Consider the following 19510-nt stretch of genomic DNA (forward strand, 5'->3'; position numbering starts at 1 on the left):
TGACTCACAACCATCCACAGACTGCAGTTTCAGGGAACTTGATGTCTCATGCACACAGTGCACATAGGTACACATATACATGTAAGGAAAACCTCATACACACAAAATAGAATAAATATTTCAAAGTGTCTAAAAGAAATAAAGAAAAGAAGTGTTTGAGAAAGACATGTTAACATCAACCTCTGGCCGCGTGTGCACACACACACACACACACACACACACACATACACACACACGTGCATGCACACATGCACACACATAGTCCTCCCTTCACACATGAACAAACAAACAAAAAATCCAAAGACATAAGGAAGAGTCCCTACTGAAGGACAAAATAAAAAGAGGACAGGTTGGGGGTCCAACATCTGAAGGACATAAGCCTGGCCAGGGAAGTAGCTGTTGCATACACTTCTTCAGTTCTCCCTGGGCTGACAGAACTCTATAGAGATTAGGCAGCCATTTGGGAATTTTCAGCCTTTATACGGATGTGGTTTGGTTTCCTTCGACAAAGAACTTGGATAGGGCACACTAGTTTCTCCCTCAGCCCTGCATTCTAAACACAGGTTCTCTCTCCACCTTCACAGGCTCCTTCCTGGAGAATGAGGGTGGCGCCCTCCTAGCCAGCCTCAGTCTCCGACTTTGCCCGTGTTGCATCCATTTTACACCTGACAGTATTTTGTTTCTCAGAACCAGGTTTATTGTAGCTCAATGGAAGCGGCATCTTTCCAGGGCTTCTCTGTGGAAAGCAGATGTGGACGGAGGGGGCTGGTGTTTAAGTGGGGGGATTCTGCCAGAGCAGACTCAGTTGCAAGGATCTGGGAATGACAAGTCTGTGATGAAGTGGAGAAAGGATGGGGATAGGAGAAAAGCCAGTAAAGAGCCCATCCAGGAGTGGGAGGGTAAGGGTTAATCCGTATTTTTCCCTGGAGGGTCCGAGTGGGATTCACTTTGGCCAACCCCTAAGGAATACTCCCCTCCCTTACTGCCAGCCTATCTTGCCTGTGGATAGAAAATGTGGAGAGCCAGGCAAGTGCGTGGACCAGTCACAGAAGACCTGGGGGTGGGGCTGGAGGGGAGAAGTGGGTACCCAGAGACTCTGCAGATGATTCTCTCTCTCTCTCTCTCTCTCTCTCTCTCTCTCTCTCCATCTCTGTTGTCTCTCTCTCTCTTTCCTACCTACACACATGCTTCTCAAATTTACAAATTCGTACTTAGGATTTGTGCATCTGTGTGGCAATAAGGGTTGAACCCAGAGCTACTTCCTGGACATATTATTTAAACAACAACAACAACAACAACAACAACAACAACAACAACAAAATAAGATCTTACCATTCAGATTAGTCTCTAGGAAGAACCGACCAGAGACAAACCCCTGTCTCAAAATGCCAAAAAGAAAAAGCAAAAAAACCAAAAACAAACAAAAACCCACAGAGAGGCTGGGGGGTTTGCTCAGCGGGTTTACTTCCAAACACGACCGTCTGTAACTCTAGTTCCAGGGGTTCAACACCCTCTTCTGGCCTCCAGGGGCCCACACGTGTTGTACACAGACACACATTCAGGCAAAACACTGATGCACATAAAATAAAATTAAAAATTAAAATCAAAGCCCATTGGTTTTTTTCACTCAACTCTGATGTGTTCTACATCAATGTAGATTTGCTGCGGCTGGGCAGCTTTGCACTGAGAGACTCCACCCTCCAAAACCTTGTTATTTAGAATTGTGGCTGTTGGGGCTGGGCTATGACCCAATTGACAGAATGTTTGCAGTCACAAAGCCCTGCCCAACACCATAGAGGAAAACTGTAATGTCAGCACTTGAGAAATACAGGCAGGGGGGTCAGGAGTTCAAGGGTGTCCTCAGGTACTTGAGGGCAGCCTAGGCCAAGGGAGAGCCCATCTCCCCCCTCCAAAAATGTGTTTGTGTGTGTGTGATGTGTATATGTGTGTGCATGTGTATATGTGTGTGTATATGTATATGTATGTGTGTATGTGTGTATATGTGTGTGTGTATGTGTGTGTATATGTGTATATGTGTGTGTATGTGTGTATGTGTGTATATGTGTGTATGTGTGTGTATATGTGTATATGTCTGTGTGTCTGTGTGTATGTATATGTGTGTGTATATGTGTCTATATGTGTGTGTATGTGTGTATATGTGTGTGGGTATGTGTGTGTATATGTGTGTATGTGTGTGTATGTGTGTATGTGTATATGTCTGTGTGTCTTGTGTGTATGTGTGTGTGTATGTGTGTATGTGTATATGTCTGTGTGTGTATGTATATGTGTGTATACACCTGTTCTTTCCAGCTGGCCCCTGCCCATGGCCCCATTACTCGTAGGATAACGCCTACATTCCCTATCTTGGAATCTCAGCCTTTATCACGGCTGTTCCCACCTGTGGGTCGTCACCCCTTTGGGGGTCGAATGACCCTTTCACAGGAGTCACATAGCAGATATCCTGCATATCGGATATTACACCATAATTCATAACAGTAGCAAAATTCTTACGGTTGGGGGGGTCACCACACCTTGAGGAGCTGTGTTAAAGGTCGCAGCTTTAGGAAGGTTGAGAACACTACTCTGTTGGGAGTGACCTCCCTTCTAGCTAATTTCCCGGGCACAGTGATTTCCCTCTTGGGTTGCTTGGTTGTTCTTTCCACCTAACCCTCATGCCAGGACCTGGAGGATGCCCTGGGCTGGGGTGGCTATCACTGGATCTCTTTGTCCTCCTTCCTAATGTGGCCACATCGAAGACTCTTTTCCCCACATTTTTATTATTAATTTATTGTTTTAATTGGCTTACTGAAGATGGCTGACTAGGGCTGAGAGGGCGAAGGCTCTGGCCGTAGTAAAATCCATCAGCAGTATCACTAACAGACAGGGACAAAGAGGAGATGGGGATGTTCCTTCTGGCTATGGAAAGGGGGACAGAAGCGGAGGATGGGGGAAGGGTGAGTCTCCTCTGGTGCTAATCCCAGCTTCCTGTCGGGATGGTGCTCGACTGCTGCATGGGGCCTATCTTCGGATGTCACAGCTGTGGAAATAGATCTCTCCCCTCACCTGTCTTTACGCCATAGACACTTCACTAACTTCCTGTCGGAAGAATGCATGCTTTGGAAACAGAAGACGGTGTTGTGGACTCCGGTACTGAGCTGCCCATCTCTGAGAGGGCAGTGAGTGGCTCACCTCCGCCAGGAATTCAGCAAATGTGCAGGGGAGAGGTGAAGAGCCCCGGGCATTCTGGGCCAGAGCCCCAGCCTGCTCTGTAAAGTTGCCCAGGGTCTGCCTGGTCCCCTCCAGAAACCACTGGGTCTTTGGATTCCCCTCTCCTAAGCACGACTGACTGTGCCCTCCTTACTGACTCAAACGTTCGTGCCAAGTCCTGTGCATTTTATTCTTGTGGGACCAGGAAACCAAGTCACCCCAGCTTCTCACTCAACAAATGTGGGTCACCCAGGGTTAGCGTCAGCACCAGGTGCAGGAGGAGTAAGGTCAGTCTGGGGAACCCCATACAGGGGCCTCCCAAGATGGATCCCCACAAGCTGGAAGAAGAGGCCAGGGAGGAGTCTTGGGCTGTTTCCTAGGCCCCAGACATCCTGGGCTGGGCGGGTTTGTGTACTCTTGGGAGGAGCCCTCCCTGGCGTCCCCAGAGCTGCCAAGGTAACTTAACCTGCTAGGGCATGGCCTCCCTCGGGAGTGGGAACTGGAGTGGTGTCCCAACACAGAGCACAGCCCCTACGGTGAGGCCCGGGCCCAGGGGCTTACTGTCTTAAATGGGGCGGTGGGGGTCTGGGGAGGACTGTGGAGCTGGGGTAAGCTCTGGGGCGTGTATGGGATGGTGTGAAGGGAGATCCCTAACTAAGAGGAAGAGAGTGGACTGGGAAGAAGGAGGGTGGTCATGAGGTGCAGAGACACTGAGAGGGGAGTATGGGGCTCCTGGCATGCCCCACCCATGTCTACTTGGTTTGGCTGATTCTCCCCAACCACATCCCCAGCCCTGGGTGACCATCTTGCAGCCCTTTCCTTGGACAGTCCCATCTCCTCTGCCTCAGCATAACCGGGTCAAGGAAGGTAACGGTTCTGGGTCACCCTCCTGGCCCTTCTGTACCACATGTACTTGGGGCCTTCCTTCTTCTGCGGGTTACATCCTTTATAAATGAGGTCGGGCCTGGGCCTGGGAGGGAAGGGACTGTGTGGAGGCCTGGTGGGCCTGTTGAATCCTGCTCCCCAGACCTGCTTGAGCTGATGATGCTGCAGAACGCACAGATGCACCAGCTGCTACTGGGCCAACTGGTGGCAGATGCCCTGAACCCAGGGCCAGAGTGGCCCAGTCCACCGGTAGGTAAAAATGGGGGCCAGGGTGGGATTTTATATGGGGGGGATCCCCACCTGGAGACAAAAAACAAGGACAAGTGTAGCCTGCACCCCAATCTGCCTGAGTCTCTTTGGCATCTACCTTGTGCCAAGGGCCGGTCAGATTCCACTAGGGAGGGAGTTGCCAAATCTCCACTACCACCCGGATCTTGTCTTCAAAGTTTTCCTTCTGGATATTCCCCTGTGTGCTTCAGGCCCAGGAGGGCAGTAAGGGGTGTGAGGTCTGAGTAAAGAGAAACCAAGGGAAGGGGGGCTCCAGGAAGCCCAGAGGGGTTCAAGGAGGAGGTAAATCCTGAGATAGGTGTAGATCCTGAGTTGTGGCTGCTACCTCTCCTTCCTAGGTCCTCTGAGGGCCTGAGATGAGCATCTCCCTTCCTTGATGGGCCCCAAGCAGAAACAAAGGCAGAGGTGTAGACTTCCGGTCCCCACTCTGGAGTCACTGGTACTTTTCCAGTCAGTTCCACATTACCTCATTCCCGCCTGTTAGCTCTGCTGCTCTTAGATGAGTGGCTTAGCCTCTTAGAGTTTCTCCTCTCTGCATAGTAATGGGGTGGGCATCTCCAAAGGGCCTGGCTCGTGTGTAGCTCACGGAACAGTCGCGTTTACCCGTGAGGTGGTGATTATTTGTACAGACAGTAGCTGAGGAGGTGAAACAGTGGAGGCGGGGGGGGGGGGGCAGGCCTGAGTCATCACCTCCCCTCTATACTTTGCACAACCCCCAGGTCCACACGGACAGCCACGAGGAGCAGATGGAGGAAGAGATGGAGATGCAAGAGCAAGAGCCGCTGGTCTTCCACCATCACTACTTGCCTTGCCCAGTGACTTCCTTGGGTCCCATGTCACTCTGGCCAACCTCTTTCCTCCCTGTCCCCCCACATCAGCCTCCCTGGCAGGGTGCACCCAGGATTCAGCACCAGCCCCCTGCCTCCAGGCAAGGGGAGATGTAAGTGAAACGGGAGGGGGCTTGGCCGGGGCGTGGCCAGGTTCCCGATCTCGGTCGAAAGGAGGAGTTTGGGAGTAAAGCCTCAAATGCCATCCAGAGCCTCTAAAGGGGTTCTCTCTCTCTCTCTCTCTCTCTCTCTCTCTCTCTCTCTCTCTCTCTCTCTCCCATCTCAGGAGAAATGTGCCCCCACCCCCACCCCCCAGTGCAACGGGAACTGTTGGTGCAGATGTACCTCCGGCTTCAGGTAGGGGCAGTGGGGTCTGACCTGAGGCCGACTATGATGTCAGAAGGGTCATGTGCCCTGTGAAGGGGAGCGGGGTTTCCTGCCAATTATGACTCCAGGCCTGCCTTGTCCCAGTCTATGTTCCTTGTTGGGGTCCAAAACGACAGGAAGGAACTAGCTGAGGGCTCTGTCTTTCTAGACTACTATGATGCGGAGAGCCTGCCATGAAGACAGATGCACACCAGGCCTTGTCACCTTCTGCACAGGGTTGCCAAACCCTGGAGCAACCCGGCATCTATGCTGGTCCTTCTTACCCACTCTGCTCCCCCCACCCCACCCCCAATCCCTCATCAGGCTCTCTACTGCCACCTTGTGCTGGCCGTTCTGGAGTAAAGGCTCCTTTAAGCCCAACCATGACCCAGAAGCCACGTAAAACCAATTGATCCACTGTTTCCCCATAAGGCCATGATACCAGAGCCCAGCTGGTCTCTGCCCCTCTCTCTGGGATAATGAAGGCTGTGTGCCTTCACCCCTGGGCCTGAAGTAGGGAAGGAGAGAAAAGGATAGCGCACATCTCCAAACTCCTTAAGACTCCCAGAGGGCAGCACGGATGGAGAGGGACCCAGCTCAGGAGGCCTCTGCAGCGGATTCAGCTCCCTTGAGCCTCCTCTTAGTGTTGGCAGAAAGGAGAGTCAGGGCTGTGTCCTGATTCAACCAGGAGCAGCATGAGGTCCCCAGGGTCGGGTGTGAACAGAATGTCCTTCACCTCATAGGACCTCAGGAGAAAATAATTTGCTCCTAAACGGTGTGGGTAGATGTCTGGGGTCTGGGATGCAGAGGCTCCAAAAAGCCCTGGGAAAGAGCAAGGGGTGGGAAGAGCTGAAGAGACACTGTAAACAGGAAACACTTGGTACTTTCCCTGGCATAGGTGTTGACTGTTATCCCCGGAGCAGTCATGGCGGGCACAGGGTGAAATCCAGGTATTTGTATTGAGGCTAAAAAAAAAAAGGAAATGTCCCCAGCCTCTTCTGCTGCTGCCACAGTCCTTCAGCCAGTGCTGAACCACACCTTGAAGGCGCCATGTTGAGTTCTGGTAACCACCAGGGGCCTGGCAATGTTGGCTCACACGGAACGTGTCCGGAAGGCTCGGGGCAACCTCCTCCAGGCAGCTAGCACCCCGTAGGTGCCTGTCCGTCTTCTGTGCCAGTGCTGGCCAAAGATAAAGCACAGCAGGACAGATGTCACAAATAAGAACAGCAGTAGTGACACCACTACGATGATGATGACCATTTGGTTGTCCTGCATCGGCTCTGGGGAGGCAAGAGGCGGTAGTCTCAGAGATGGTCGGATGCTAGGGCCCCGGGAGTCTGCCCATCACTCCGTGACCTCTCATACATTCCACAGTCATCCCGGTGGCAGCAAGTGTCTGCCTCCAGAGTGACATCTAAGAGGAAGTTGGCCTATGCTCTAAGCCATCAGGCAGTGCAGACATCCTTCCCTTCCAGCAGCCCCTGACACCAGTGCCTCCAAGTACCATGGCCTGGAGGACGTCATGGTCAGGTTTAGACCATGCCTTTCTCAGGCAGAGCTGAGTGAGCTTCGGGTGAGCTCTCTGACCACAGGCTTTGGCTGTTGAGAATCACAGAGCAGTAGTAGTGCTCTGGGGACCCTGGGGACCAGGCCAGCCAGCCTCCTCGTTGTAGAAAGGGGCCATAACTAGAGAGAGCTCACTGCCACACATGGCTACACAGCTCAGCAATGGCCGAGCCAGCCGATTGAGCTCTTCTGGCTTCTGGAAAAGTTAGGGTTCAGCGTGGAATTGGAGAGAGAGCGCCAGGGAATCAGGGTATAAGAGGGGACCCTCAATTATATGCGCACATCAGACCACCTAGGAGTGCGGCTCGTGAGTGTTCTTCCCCCACGTTGCCAAGAAGTGCGACTTCTAACCCTCTCAGCCAAGAGGGTCTCCTTACCATAGACTTCAAGGATCTGGTACTCCGAGATGCTGCGGATGATATACCCACCATGGGGCCGTAGATCCAGTTCAGCCTGGCAGGAAAAGTTGAGACCGTCCTTTTTCAGAGCTGTGCTGTTGAACGTGGCTGTGGCCTCTTGGGGGTCAGTTTCTGCTCCCCCAAAGGTCTGACTCTTCAGGGTCTCTCTGCCACGGAGCAGAGAGAGGGTGAGCCACTCAAGGGGCTTCACAGGGGACACCTTGCACTCAACGGTGAAGGTTTCACCCACAATCACCCGGGGGGGCTGCAACTTCAGTGTGACTTGAGCTGGAGGCTCTGCAGGAGACAAAGAAGGAAGGCCAGACAAGATGGAACTGTGTCCCTGAATGTCCCGCGGGGCTAAGGTCTACTCCTGGTATCCCAAATCCCTAGCTAAACTTGAGAGAGAGGAAGTGGGTGTGACCTGCTCATTGGAAGAGGGAGGAAGAGGAAGTGTATGGTAGGGGGCATGCTCTGCAGACATGGTTTGGAAAATAGAAAAGGGGTCTACAAAGAGAAGATGCAGAAATGGTACAGCCGGGCTGGTGAGATGGCTCTGTGGTTAAGAGCACTGACTGCTCTTCTAGAGGTCCTAAGTTCATTTCCTAGCAACCACATGGTGGCTCACAACCATCTGTAATGGGACCTGCTTCCCCCTTCTGAAAGTACACAATATAAAATAAGTAAATCTTTTGAAAGAAAGAAAGGGAGGAAAGGAGGAAGAAAGAAATGGTACAGCTAACTAGAAGAATATAAAAAACCGGGGCTGGAGAGATGGCTCAGTGGTTAAAAGTACCGACTGCTCTTCCGAAGGTCCTGAGTTCAAATCCCAGCAACCACATGGTGGCTCACAACCATCCTTAACAAGATCTGACTCCCTCTTCTGGAGTGTCTGAAGACAGCTACAGTGTACTTAGATATAATAATAAATAAATCTTTAAAAAAAAAATATAAAAAAACCATCTGGGGCCAGGCAGTGGTGGCGCACACCTTTAGTCCCAGCACTTGGGAGGCAGAGGCAGGCAGATCTCTATGAGTTTGAAATCTACAGAGTGAATTCCAGGACAGCCAGGACTACACAAAGAAAGCCTGTTTTAAAAACAAAAATAAGTTCCAGAACAGCCAGGGCTATACAGAGAATCTCTGTCTCGAAAAAAAAAAATAACCAAACAAACAAACAAACAAAAAACAAAAAACCAACCAACCAAACAAACAATAAAACCAAACCAAACAAACAAAAAACCCAAAACAAAACAAAACAAAAAAACCAAACAAGCCAATAGGAAAATCTGGGCCTGTTTCCACCCTCTCTAGATACTAAATACAAATTTCAAATTAAACAGCTGGGTCTCTGCGTTGTGAACATCTGGAAAGAAGCACCTGAGGAGCTGCCTGAGCTTCCTCATGAGGCTGGGACAGGAGTCAGGATTGCCTCGCTTCTCCAGTCATATTGATGACCAATATAATTCCAGATCGACCGAATGAGGACTATGGTGGTACCCCAGTTCCCTTCTAAATTAGAGCACCTCTCCTCCACTCACTCCCACACACCTCGGACTTAGGACTTCTATTCTTTGACCCATTGATGTCGATAATGAGTCACGGGGAGACACCTGGAGCTAAGATGCTGAGAGAATCCTGGCCTACCCTGGCAGGTGTGTACTCGAGGCTCACACACTTGCCGCGGGTCCTTGGAAAGAACAACGAGAATGCTGCACAGCACCTCCACTTTCCCCGTGAAATGAGGGAGCTACTAGAGAAGGCTAACTCCCCTGACCCACTCACTGCTTGTGATGGAGTGAGTGGCCTGGTGGCTGAACTGGGATAGGAAGTGACACGAGGGTCTGTGCAAACCTTGTCTGGACTGACCTTCTTGGAGCAAGGGTCAAAACCTGCACAGTTTGCTTCTGAGGTACAGGAGGACTCATGGAGTCCCACCAGGGCTGTAAGCAGATCCTGAGCCCGCAGGTCTGGCCTGCTTGTAGCTCAGGAGCCAAAGGAGATGAATTCCATGATGAGAAGACCCAGGAGAAGTCACTGAGCAGTTAGTGTGTAGTGGTGGTGGTGGTGGTGGTGGTGGTAGTGGTGGTGGTAGTTGCAGCAGCAGCAGTAGCAGTAGACATGGGCACTGTACTGGGGAGTAGAGCCCCCAGCATAGACACTCACGGTACACGCTGATGTTGAGACTCTCCGAGTGCTGCTTTCCCGAACAGGTGAAATGGCAAAGAAAGACCGTGTCTTTGGAGACATTTGAGATTAAGAACTGTTTCCACTTCCCTTGAGGATGCTCTTCCAACATTATTTTATTCATGGACGTCTCCAGACCACCCATATCTGGGGCGGCACAGCTGGTGCTGCAGTTGATTTTCCAAGACTCTGTGGCTTCAACTATCTGCTTCTCAGACCATATGTAGACCTCAAAGGCCCTCTCGCCGGACCCTGGAAGACCAAAAGCACTTGGCAGCAGATGTCTCTGGTGCCTGTCCTTGGGGCTCTCTATTACCAGTGGCCCAAGGAGACAGGTCACCTTTGGCTGGCCCCTTTGCTCCATTCCCAGGTCCCTTTCCTCCAGCCCCTTTATCAGTCAGTCCTAGGTTTCCTTAGGCTCCTGAACAATGCTCCCTCTGTCATGAAGACACCTCTGAGAATGGAGGCAAACTCTGAGCTCACATCAGCATGGAAAACTGCCAGGATGCCCTCTGGGTGGCAGCCAAGCTCCAGGGAAAGAGAGTAGAGAGAGGGGAGGGTCTCCGTGGCTGATAAAAGATAATGGTATCGAGGCAAAGACAGAGGGAGGTAGTGAACCTTGCACGTGCTGTGGGAGTGAGCACGTTGCAGATAAATGGAACCGCTGGCACGCAGACCTACCATTGGGCGCATGCGTTCATGAAGCAATGGAGAACCGAGATGACCAAGCCTTAGCTAAGAAGAGGAATGGTGGAAATAAGACCAGAAAAGCAGCAGGCCACCGTCAGAAGGACCTGTTGCATGAAGACTCATAATTTATGTTCATGCTCCGTAGACATCATTGGAGCCATTTAGGCTGGGCCTGAGTTTCCCGAGGTTCTCCTTATGGTGACCACACAGCCCTGTGCAGGACAGACATTTGGGATGTACCTGGTGTAAGACAAAGGGGCCCTCGGTGTTCACCTCCACTCTGTGAGGACCACGAAGGTCCTGGATCCTGGCCAGCAGGGTCCCTACATATGGTTTGTCTTTCTCCCTCCCCACGCGGCCCACTCAGCCATCAGCTAGTGACATTCAATTCAGCGGCAAAGGAGGGGCTTTCCATGTAGATAGTGTTGGATTTGAACTCTCAACATTGGTCATATGTATTCTTTCTGTGAGCCTCAGTTTCTCCACTTGTTAAGAGGGCTCATGTGCCCTCCTCTGGGTCCTGAGTGCAATAAGGCTTGGACACGTTTGGCAGGTTGTCTAAGACATAGGACACTCAGCATGTCGAGGTTGTGTCCTTCCAGGTCTCCTTAACCCCACTGAAACAGCTTTCATTTTCATTTTGTTCTGCCAGCGAGCACAGTATCTTTGGCTGCCCTCCGCTGTCCACTAGGCCCCTTTGGCATGCTGCCTCATCTTCGCTTAGACCCTGGCGTCCCTTATGGAGTCTCCCATTTACCCACTGTCCACCACCCAACCTTGATAGCCTGTCACATCAACATTCATTGATGAATGTTTCATTGACATTCTCAGATCTCTGAGTTTGTTCCCTCTAGTACCCAAAAGGCCAAGATCTTAGTCCCTAGCCTGAGGTAATGAGAAACCAAAGCCAGGTTGACACAGTCTTCCTTACCTATGGTGGAGAGGCCCCTGTGGCCAGAATGTCCCCTACCCCTACCCCGATGCCTGAGGAATATCAGTACTCCCCACCCTGAGATGCCGTGTGCTGAAACCCCTCGGAGTTGGCTTACCTGGGCTGTAGAACAGGACAAGAAGGGTTATAGACAGGCTCCAGCAAGCAAAAGAAGACATCTCAGGTGGGGTCTGTGGGGTCTGTGGAGTCTATGGGCTTCAGGGGCACAGCTGACGGCTGCCTGGAGGGTTAGGGAGAGATGTAGGCTACAGGTTGGGGAGTGAAGCCTGGCGCTCCCGACTGAAATCCGCAGTCCCCTCTGTGCCAGTGAGCTCATTTCCTCTAATTATCTGAGATCAGGAAACAATATGCACAGACCAGCTCCCAAGCCTTTAGGGCCTCAAGAATTCAGGCAGAGGAAGCCAGGAAGCAGCAGATAAGCAGGGGTGTAACAGGGTTCTCTCACGTGGCATGCTCCCTGTGCGAGGTTAGGAAAGCAATGGGAGTCACATGCAGGAAGTGTGTGTGCATTCATGAATGTGTGCAAGCGTGTATGCACTTATGTGGTGTGGGGGGGGGAGTGTACATGGACTTTCTATTATTGTACATTGGGCAGAATGAGGTCTCCAAGGCTCAGATCAGGGGAACTCTGAATTCTCCCAGGCCTTTGTTGGGGTCATCTCTGGAAACATAATATCCAAAGTTAGAACACAGCCACATAGTAGTCTCTTGCTAATGCCCTGTGTATATCTGCATACCTTAATGTCTCATTTAGTTTCCAGCAGAAGCCTAACCCTAATTCAGCCAACACAGGGCTCAGAGATTGCAAAAGGGCAGCCCTCAGTCATCTCCTGGGAACCCCCCAGGAGGTCAGGAAACAGTGGCTACAACTTACTCCCAAACCCTAGGCTCTTTCCTGGGCTTGTCCGTCAGTGCTTTCCTGTGCATCTTCCTACTCCAGGCAGGACCTCGGTCTTCCTAGCTTTCCTTCCCGGCAGGCTTTGCCACAGGCAGTGAACTTTGGCTACACGGCCTTCCCAGGTGACACTGTGTTCACCATATTTAGTCAACCTTACTCCCTTAGTTCTGTCTTAGAACCTGGGGGATAGGCAGGGCAAAAGCAGGCCTCCTGGCTTTCTCGGTGGAATCCCAGAAAGGACCTATCCAAAGGAAGCTCCAGAGTTTTGAGGGCTCATTATCGGAGCTCAGGAAGCCGCCTGCGAGACCAGCTCCCAGTCCATTGTGTCCTCCAGATTTCAAGTAGAGGAAGCCTCAGTGGCTCAACCAGTGACTTAGAGCACTGTGACATCCTGTCCTTCCCACAGTGCTGAGCAGTGGCTGTCGCATATAGCTAATCTACTGCAGGTGTTATCAGCCTGGATCAAGGGAAGGCCCCGCATGAGGCTATTGGGCTTTGAGATTCTGCCAGAATAATTCTACCAGGTAAGGAGAGAAAAGAGGGAGAAGGGAGAAGTGGGGTGGTGGGGTGGGGTGGAGTGGGGGTGGGGTGGGGTGAGGGTGGGAGTATCTGGTCACACATTAGGCTGATAGAGTCCTGAGAACAGGGGACTAGAGGGCTTCAAGGGTTTTGGGTGGTAAAGCAGGGACTGAGCTTCTCTGGGTAATAATAAAATAATAATAATAATAATAATAATAATAATAATAATAATGTGATAATAATACAGCAATACAGACAGGCAGACAAACAGATGCTACTTAGGGAGGGAAGGAGTTGTTTTTTCATTTTTGGGGGGGGGGTGTTGGTGACTGAGATGCTACAGCTTCGTGCCCGCTAGGCACGTGCCACGAGCTGCATCCCTAGACTCTTAGCGCTTTTCCTTTCGAGGCAGTGACCCACTAAGTGGCCCACACTGGCCTAGAGCTCACTTTGCAGTTCACGTTCAGAGAACTTTGCCCTCGGGTGGTGTGAGCACCGTAGTGTGTCCACATGAACCTAGACGGTTACAGGACACTACCTCTCTCGTGTACGTAGTTGTACGTGCTACACTCGAACACAGCTGCACCACAGTAGCACACTCACGCCACCAGGAATCTGGGAGCGATGCATTCACTGTGTCACCGGGCTGTAATGGCTATGAGGCCCTTATGTGGTATATCTTTTGTAGCTCCAGTAATCTTCTGGGACATTCTATTGTCCGTGTGGCCTCTCATGGATGGGAATATTGTCGTGAAGCATGTGACTATACCTACGTCAGGCTGGTCACTGTCAAAGCATTCCTTAAACATTACCCGATTACTCCTAAATTCTACAAGCTCAACTACGACTACTGTTCTCATCTCCTAGGAGGAGAAACTGAGGCACAGAGAGACTAAGTGGCTCCACCAAGGTCACATACTGTGGGAAAGGTGAAGTTCCTATGAGTGGCTGGCGGCTATGGCAGCTGATAAAGCTCACCAGAGGTGGGACAAAGGAAGCCATTGTGAGGGTCAGGTTCTCCCAAGACCTTTGGGAGGGGCGTGCAAGGCCAGAGGAAACTTCCAGACAGGGCTCAAAAAGAAAGCAAGTAACTATCATCAGAACAACCATGGAAACAGAGCAGGGTTGTAAAGACTGATCACGCCCCAGAAGGAGAGGGGGGCTGCCGAGGCTGGGAAGGGAAGTGGGGGGTGTCTTAGGGGTAGCTTCATTTTGTAAGATTGGTCCAAATAGAACTTGCAGAACAGCGTGAACATGATTGGCTGCAAATAAATAAACAAAGGGGCACAGAGCATACCTTTTATGAATAGTACCACCACTAAAAAAGAAAAATAAGCCAGGCAATGGCTCTGCATACCTGTAATCCCAGTACCTAGGAGGCAGAGGCAGGCGGATCTCTGAGTCCAAGGCCACCCTGGTCTACAGAGCAAGCTCTAGGACAGCCAGGGCCACACAAAGAAATCCTGTCTCCAAGAAAACAAACAAAACCAACCAACCAATAAACAAATAAATGAGATAAAACAAAATAAAATAAAAATAAACCTGGGCTGTGGTGGTGCATGCTTTTAATCCTTTTAACCTCAGTATTTGGGAGGCAGAGGTAGATGGATATCTGAGTTCAAAGCCAGCCTGGTTAGAGTGAGTTTCAGAATAGCCAGGGCTACATAGAGAAACCCTGTCTCTCAAAAAAAAAAAAAAAAAAAAAAAAAAAAAAAAAAAAAAAAAGAAAGAAAGAAAAGAAAAGAAAAAAGAAGAGAAGAATGAATGAATGAATGAATGAATGAGCCAGCAAGCCAGCCAGGTGTGCTGACCCAGTTGTATAATCCCAGCACCACTTGGATGGCTGAGACAGTTGGATGGTGAATTTGAAGCTAGTTTGGGCTACTGTCAACCCCTCTACCCAATAATAAAAGGTAAAGGCTATAAATAAAATGCCATAAAATATGGAACTAAGGAAACAAAATCCCAGAAGAATTAGCTTTACAGACTTAATTTGAGAAGAAATAAAGTCTGCAGGATAATCCTAGCACTCGGGAGGCAGAGGTAAGCAGATGTCTGAGTTTGAGGCCAGCCTGGTCTACAGAGTGAGTTCCAGGACAGCCAGGGCTACACAGAGAAACCCTATCTCGAAAAACCACACACACACACACACACACACACACACACACACACACACACACACACGGTCTGAGGGGCTCACCAAGCCTAGTGACCTGAGCTTGACCCCTGGGACCCGCACGTGACAACTGACTCTCACAAGCTATCTGACTTCTCTATGTGGTCTGTGGCACACATGTGCCCCTGAAATAAAATGTAATGAAATACACAAGAAAGATCATTTTTTCCCCAATTGATATACAGATTCAGTGAAATCCCAGTGAATTCCCATATGGTTGTTTATGGAAACAGAAAGCTGGTCATGACGTGTCTGCGGAGGAACAAAAGGTTCAAGGCACACGGGAAGGAGAAGAGGGACAATTTGCTCTTTGAATATTGAGATTTGATATAAAATATTAATACGAGTGTCAGCTCAATTAATGAGTCCTAGTGTCTAGATCCTAGACACACACCTGTGACTAACCATGGTAATACTGGATGTGACACTGGATGGCTGCATTAGAAGAAAGGTCTGATAAGTGAGACTGGGCCAACTGATTAACTGGATGGGAAGAGGAGGGGGCGTGGCATCCTTACATCACATCAATGGAGAACTCAATTCCATTCACATTCAGTACTCAAATGTGAAGGAAAATGGCATAAACATTGACCAGAAAGTGAAAGCGAGTATTATGTCCTTGAGGTAAGGTATTAGGCAAGACTTCAAAACTGTCAGTCATAAACAATAGGGCCGGGGATGTAGCTCAGTGGGTAGAGCACTTCCCTGGTACGCACGGATCCTAGGTTCCATTCCCAGCACCGAAAAATAACCAAACAAATTAAGTCACTCATAACTGAGTGCGTCAAATCCACAAAACAATTTCCAAGGAAGGAGGACATTACTTTTAACTCAACAGTAGCCAGGAAATTAAAATGAAAACTATTCAGTTGGCGGAGGTTAAGTAAGCACCAGGGAGCCATCTCTCCACACACAGTCCCCCTATCAGATATAGACATGGCCTAAAAGAACCTTTGTACTGAGACTCAGGAAGCATATACATCCACTTACTACAGTCCGTGTGACCTTGGACAAATCATTGTCTCTTGATGTGTCTGATCCCTCCTCTGTAAAATGGGATTCATGACAGTATCTCCGTCATAGAACTGTTGTATGAGTTTAAAGAGTTTATCTTCCCCCTCTAGACAGAGTCCTTCTGTAGCCCAGGCTGACCTCAAATCTAGCTGATCTAGAGCTAAGGCTGACCTTCAAACTCCTTCTTCCTCCATCATGCAAGTACGAGGAGTGCAGGCAGCTGCCGCCGCGCCCGGCTCAGGTGAGTTGATGTTTTAAGGGATTTAGAATGCTAGGCACCATGTAACTGTTTCATAAAATAAAAATAAGCGTGTTTGGGCTGGAGAGATGGCTCAACCGTTAAGAGCACTGGCTGCTCTTCTGAAGGTCCTGAGTTCAAATCCCAGCAACCACATGGTGGCTCACAACCATCCATAACGAGATCTGGCACCCTCTTCTGGAAAGTCTGAAGACAGCTACAGTCTTTTAAAAAAATAAGTGTGTTTGAATGACCAAGTACCTCAATGAAAAACTAACACAAAATTCTAGCAAGTGGGTGGAAAGAGAGTGGCCCCTTAGGGGTGAAGTCCACTGTAGGGGAATCTTTGATGCAATGTGTAGAGGCTTCACCTGTCAATAAAAGGCCATTGGCCTATGAGCTTAGGCAGGAAATAGGGAGGTGGGAGGGAGCTTCGGTATAGAGAGAGGATTTCTGGGATAGAGTCAGAGGTGAGGGAGATCGCCCAGTAACGATAAAGAGAGGCAACTCGCCATGTGTCATTCATAGTACAGAAAAAACAGGTAATTGAGATATATGCTAGTTGGGGAACAGGCTGAGCTTACGGCCTAAGCATTTATTCATATATAATTCTGTCTCCACGTCATTATTTCAGGGAACTTGGGCATGGGTGGGAAGCCCTCGGCTATAGTCCATGAAAGTTTTAGTGACATTTCACCCACAACCATTACAGTTCTGTGCACTATGGTGACAGATATCTCACAGACACCTTCTCACACAGTACGCGTTCAGTTTTACAGAAAGAAGACAAAGAGGAAAGGAAAATTCCTGAAGGTCTGCAAAGGAGGAGGCTTGTGGGAATGTGGGCCGTAGCATTGATGGGTCCCTTGTCACTGACTGGCATTGGTCTCAGGATGAGAACCACTTGAGAGAAGGGGTCTGTCCCTTCCCAGGTCATAGCCCGTGTGGACCTGGGGGTCTGAAAGTGATGCCCCTGTATGACTTTAATCCCAACACTCGGGAGACAGAATCAGGGGGAGCTCTGTGTTCCAGGTCAGCTAGGGCTGTTTCTAAATCTGTAACCTAAAGGGATGCCACCCAGAGCGGGAAGGGAAGGAAGAAAACAAAACAGGAAGCAGTCACTAAGGCGGGGCAGAGATGGTGGGCTGGGGACCAGGAAAACAAATGCTTTAGAAACTTTTAGGGAGGTGCTCGGTTGAGAAGAGATCAGAATTCAAGCTTACTTAACACTCTAGAGGCCAAAAGTTCCCTGCTGCTGGGCTCCTGGGAGGGGAAGTGGGGAAAGGCAGATGCTGTGACTTACCTTGTGGGGGCTCAGATGCTGGCAACTGGGGATCCTGCCGCAATGTGGTTGTGTGTGTAAGTTTCTACCAGTTGAACGGTTAACTCTCTCAAGAGTCACGTGTTTCCTGGGCTGTGGTTTCCACACTAAATTAACATGACTTTAGCTCTACTGCCGGCTTTTACCACACACTGTCCTAAAATATACCTAACAAAATCTATCACTTTGTCTGTGGGGTTTTTTTTTTTGTTTGTTTTTTTGTTTTTTTTTGGCAGCGGGGGGATGGGGTGGGGTGGGGGGAGCAGGGCGGGGCAGGGTCCCCATCACATAGACTAGGCTAACCCCAAATTCAGTTTTCCAGCCTCAGCCTTTTGAGGGCTAGCTAGGATTACCGGCATGAGCCACCATGCCCAGCTCTGTGGTTGGCTTCACTAGGTCCTCCTGTGACGGCTTCATGTCATTCAGCGACTTCTGGGTTCAGCCATGTGGCAGAACATCCTTTTCTAAGGCTGAGGATGGCCTCACTGGACACAGTAACCACCACATTTTTGTTTATCAGTCAGTCACCTGTCCACAGCCGGACAGATGTTACTTGCACTCTCTAGCTGTTGTAAAAAATGTTGCTATGATGTGGTATGCAAATTCCCATTATCTTTTTAGCTTTTTTAAAAAAAGATTTATTTATTATTATATATACATACATTGTAGCTGTCTTGAGACACACCAGAAGAGGGTGTCAGATGTCATTACGGATGGTTGTGAGCCTCCATGTGGTTGCTGGGATTTGAACTCAGGACCTTTGGAAGAGCAGTCAGTGGTCTTAACCACTGAGCCATCTCTCATCACCCCCATTGTCTTTTTTAAAAAACTTATTAGTGCACATATTTATTTAGTGTGCACATGTTCATGAATGCAGATGTGTATGCCACAGAGACACAGAAAACACGTTAGCTCTCTCTTACCATGTGGGTCCTGAGGATTGAACTCTGGCCATCGGGCTCCAGATACACGTTTTTCACTGAGCCACCTTGTTGGTTCAAATTCCAGTTTTCAATTTCTCTTTCTCTCTGCTCCCTGGCTACCACAAAGTAAGTATCTCAAATTCCCCCCATGCTCCCTGCCACTGTGTGTCCATTGCCCAAGAACAACAGAGCCAGTGGCCAGTGGCTGAAGGAACCCTGAACTCATGACCTAAAATCCTTCCAAAGAGAGCAAGGACTTCCTGGGAGATCTGTAAGTCACTCAGGGACTATCTTTAAAAGGAATCGTGGGACTGCCATTTCTTCCTCTTAGCTTCCCAGCTGGAAACGTGGCAGACCCCTATCCATGACCGCTTCAGTCACTGCAGAAAGGTGCGATTATATAATACCACAGAGCATTTGAAACTGGTTAAAGGGCCGGGCAAGCTCAGCTTCAGTTCTTTGGGAACATACTCCAAGGCTGTGTCAGATGGCCGCTTACTGTAAGTTATAGAAGAGTTGGAGTCTTGCTTGCTCCCCTTGATGTGCAGCTCCTTGAGGCCTTCAATGGAATAAGCCGCCCGTCGGTCCTCTGTGTTTGTAGTGACCCAGAGCACCCTCTTCTCTGGCTGTGTCCTGCACTCCACTAAAACCTCTTAGTGACTAAGAATCGTCACCCAAAAGAATCTTCACGTCTGTAGCCTCAGCTCGGAAGGCATTTACTCCAGCGGGGTGGGTTTGTTTCAACCAGGAGGAAGTGTGAAAGCCAGGCACTAGGGCCGGGTCCTGGGAAACCAGCCAGCTAGATTCACTCAAAAGCAAAGGATCTTGCTCCCGTGGGTCAGTTTCACAGTCTATACCAGCTAAAGTTCTGGCTCAGCAAAGTCACAAATTAGATCTTATCAGGAGTCCACAGAATCTTCCAGCCTGGGGTCTGCTGGCTCTGGAACAATTTCTCTTGGTGCTTTTGTGCCTCAATTTCTTCAAAGCAACCCCCCCTCCCCAGCACACGTGCTCCCCCCAAGATCAGGTCTTTCTGTGTAGCCCTGGCTGCCCTG

General features: G+C 49.8%; 2 protein-coding genes across 4 annotated transcripts; one reads left to right on the forward strand and one right to left on the reverse strand.

Annotated features, from left to right (window-relative positions):
* The first annotated feature begins 3651 nt into the window (after nt 1-3651).
* Prr29 (proline rich 29) lies at nt 3652-5970 on the forward strand. The gene is made up of 6 exons (XM_021214010.1): nt 3652-3743; nt 3999-4074; nt 4235-4341; nt 5100-5320; nt 5494-5564; nt 5743-5970. The coding sequence occupies exons 1-6, from the start codon at nt 3684-3686 to the stop codon at nt 5769-5771; spliced, it is 564 nt and encodes a 187-aa protein (XP_021069669.1). The 5' UTR covers nt 3652-3683; the 3' UTR covers nt 5772-5970.
* Nucleotides 5971-5979: 9 nt separating this feature from the next.
* Nucleotides 5980-17575, reverse strand: Icam2 (intercellular adhesion molecule 2). 3 transcript variants are annotated; one of them, XM_029546235.1, is made up of 5 exons: nt 17515-17575; nt 11464-11586; nt 9704-9976; nt 7517-7834; nt 5980-6752 (listed from the first exon to the last, which is right to left on the reverse strand). In XM_029546235.1, exons 2-5 carry the CDS (start codon nt 11522-11524, stop codon nt 6214-6216), a joined length of 1191 nt encoding a protein of 396 aa, XP_029402095.1. In that variant the 5' UTR covers nt 11525-11586; nt 17515-17575; the 3' UTR covers nt 5980-6213. The 3 variants fall into 3 exon arrangements, with proteins under 3 accessions (XP_029402095.1, XP_029402096.1, XP_021069212.1); XM_029546236.1 differs by lacking the exon at nt 17515-17575 and adding an exon at nt 10406-10626 and having other exon boundaries at nt 11464-11652; XM_021213553.1 differs by lacking the exon at nt 17515-17575 and having other exon boundaries at nt 6514-6853; nt 11464-11821.
* Between the last annotated feature and the right edge of the window lie 1935 nt (nt 17576-19510).

This window comes from Mus pahari, chromosome 14 (genome assembly GCF_900095145.1).
Source record: "Mus pahari chromosome 14, PAHARI_EIJ_v1.1, whole genome shotgun sequence".
In the NCBI taxonomy this organism is placed as follows: domain Eukaryota; kingdom Metazoa; phylum Chordata; class Mammalia; order Rodentia; family Muridae; genus Mus; species Mus pahari.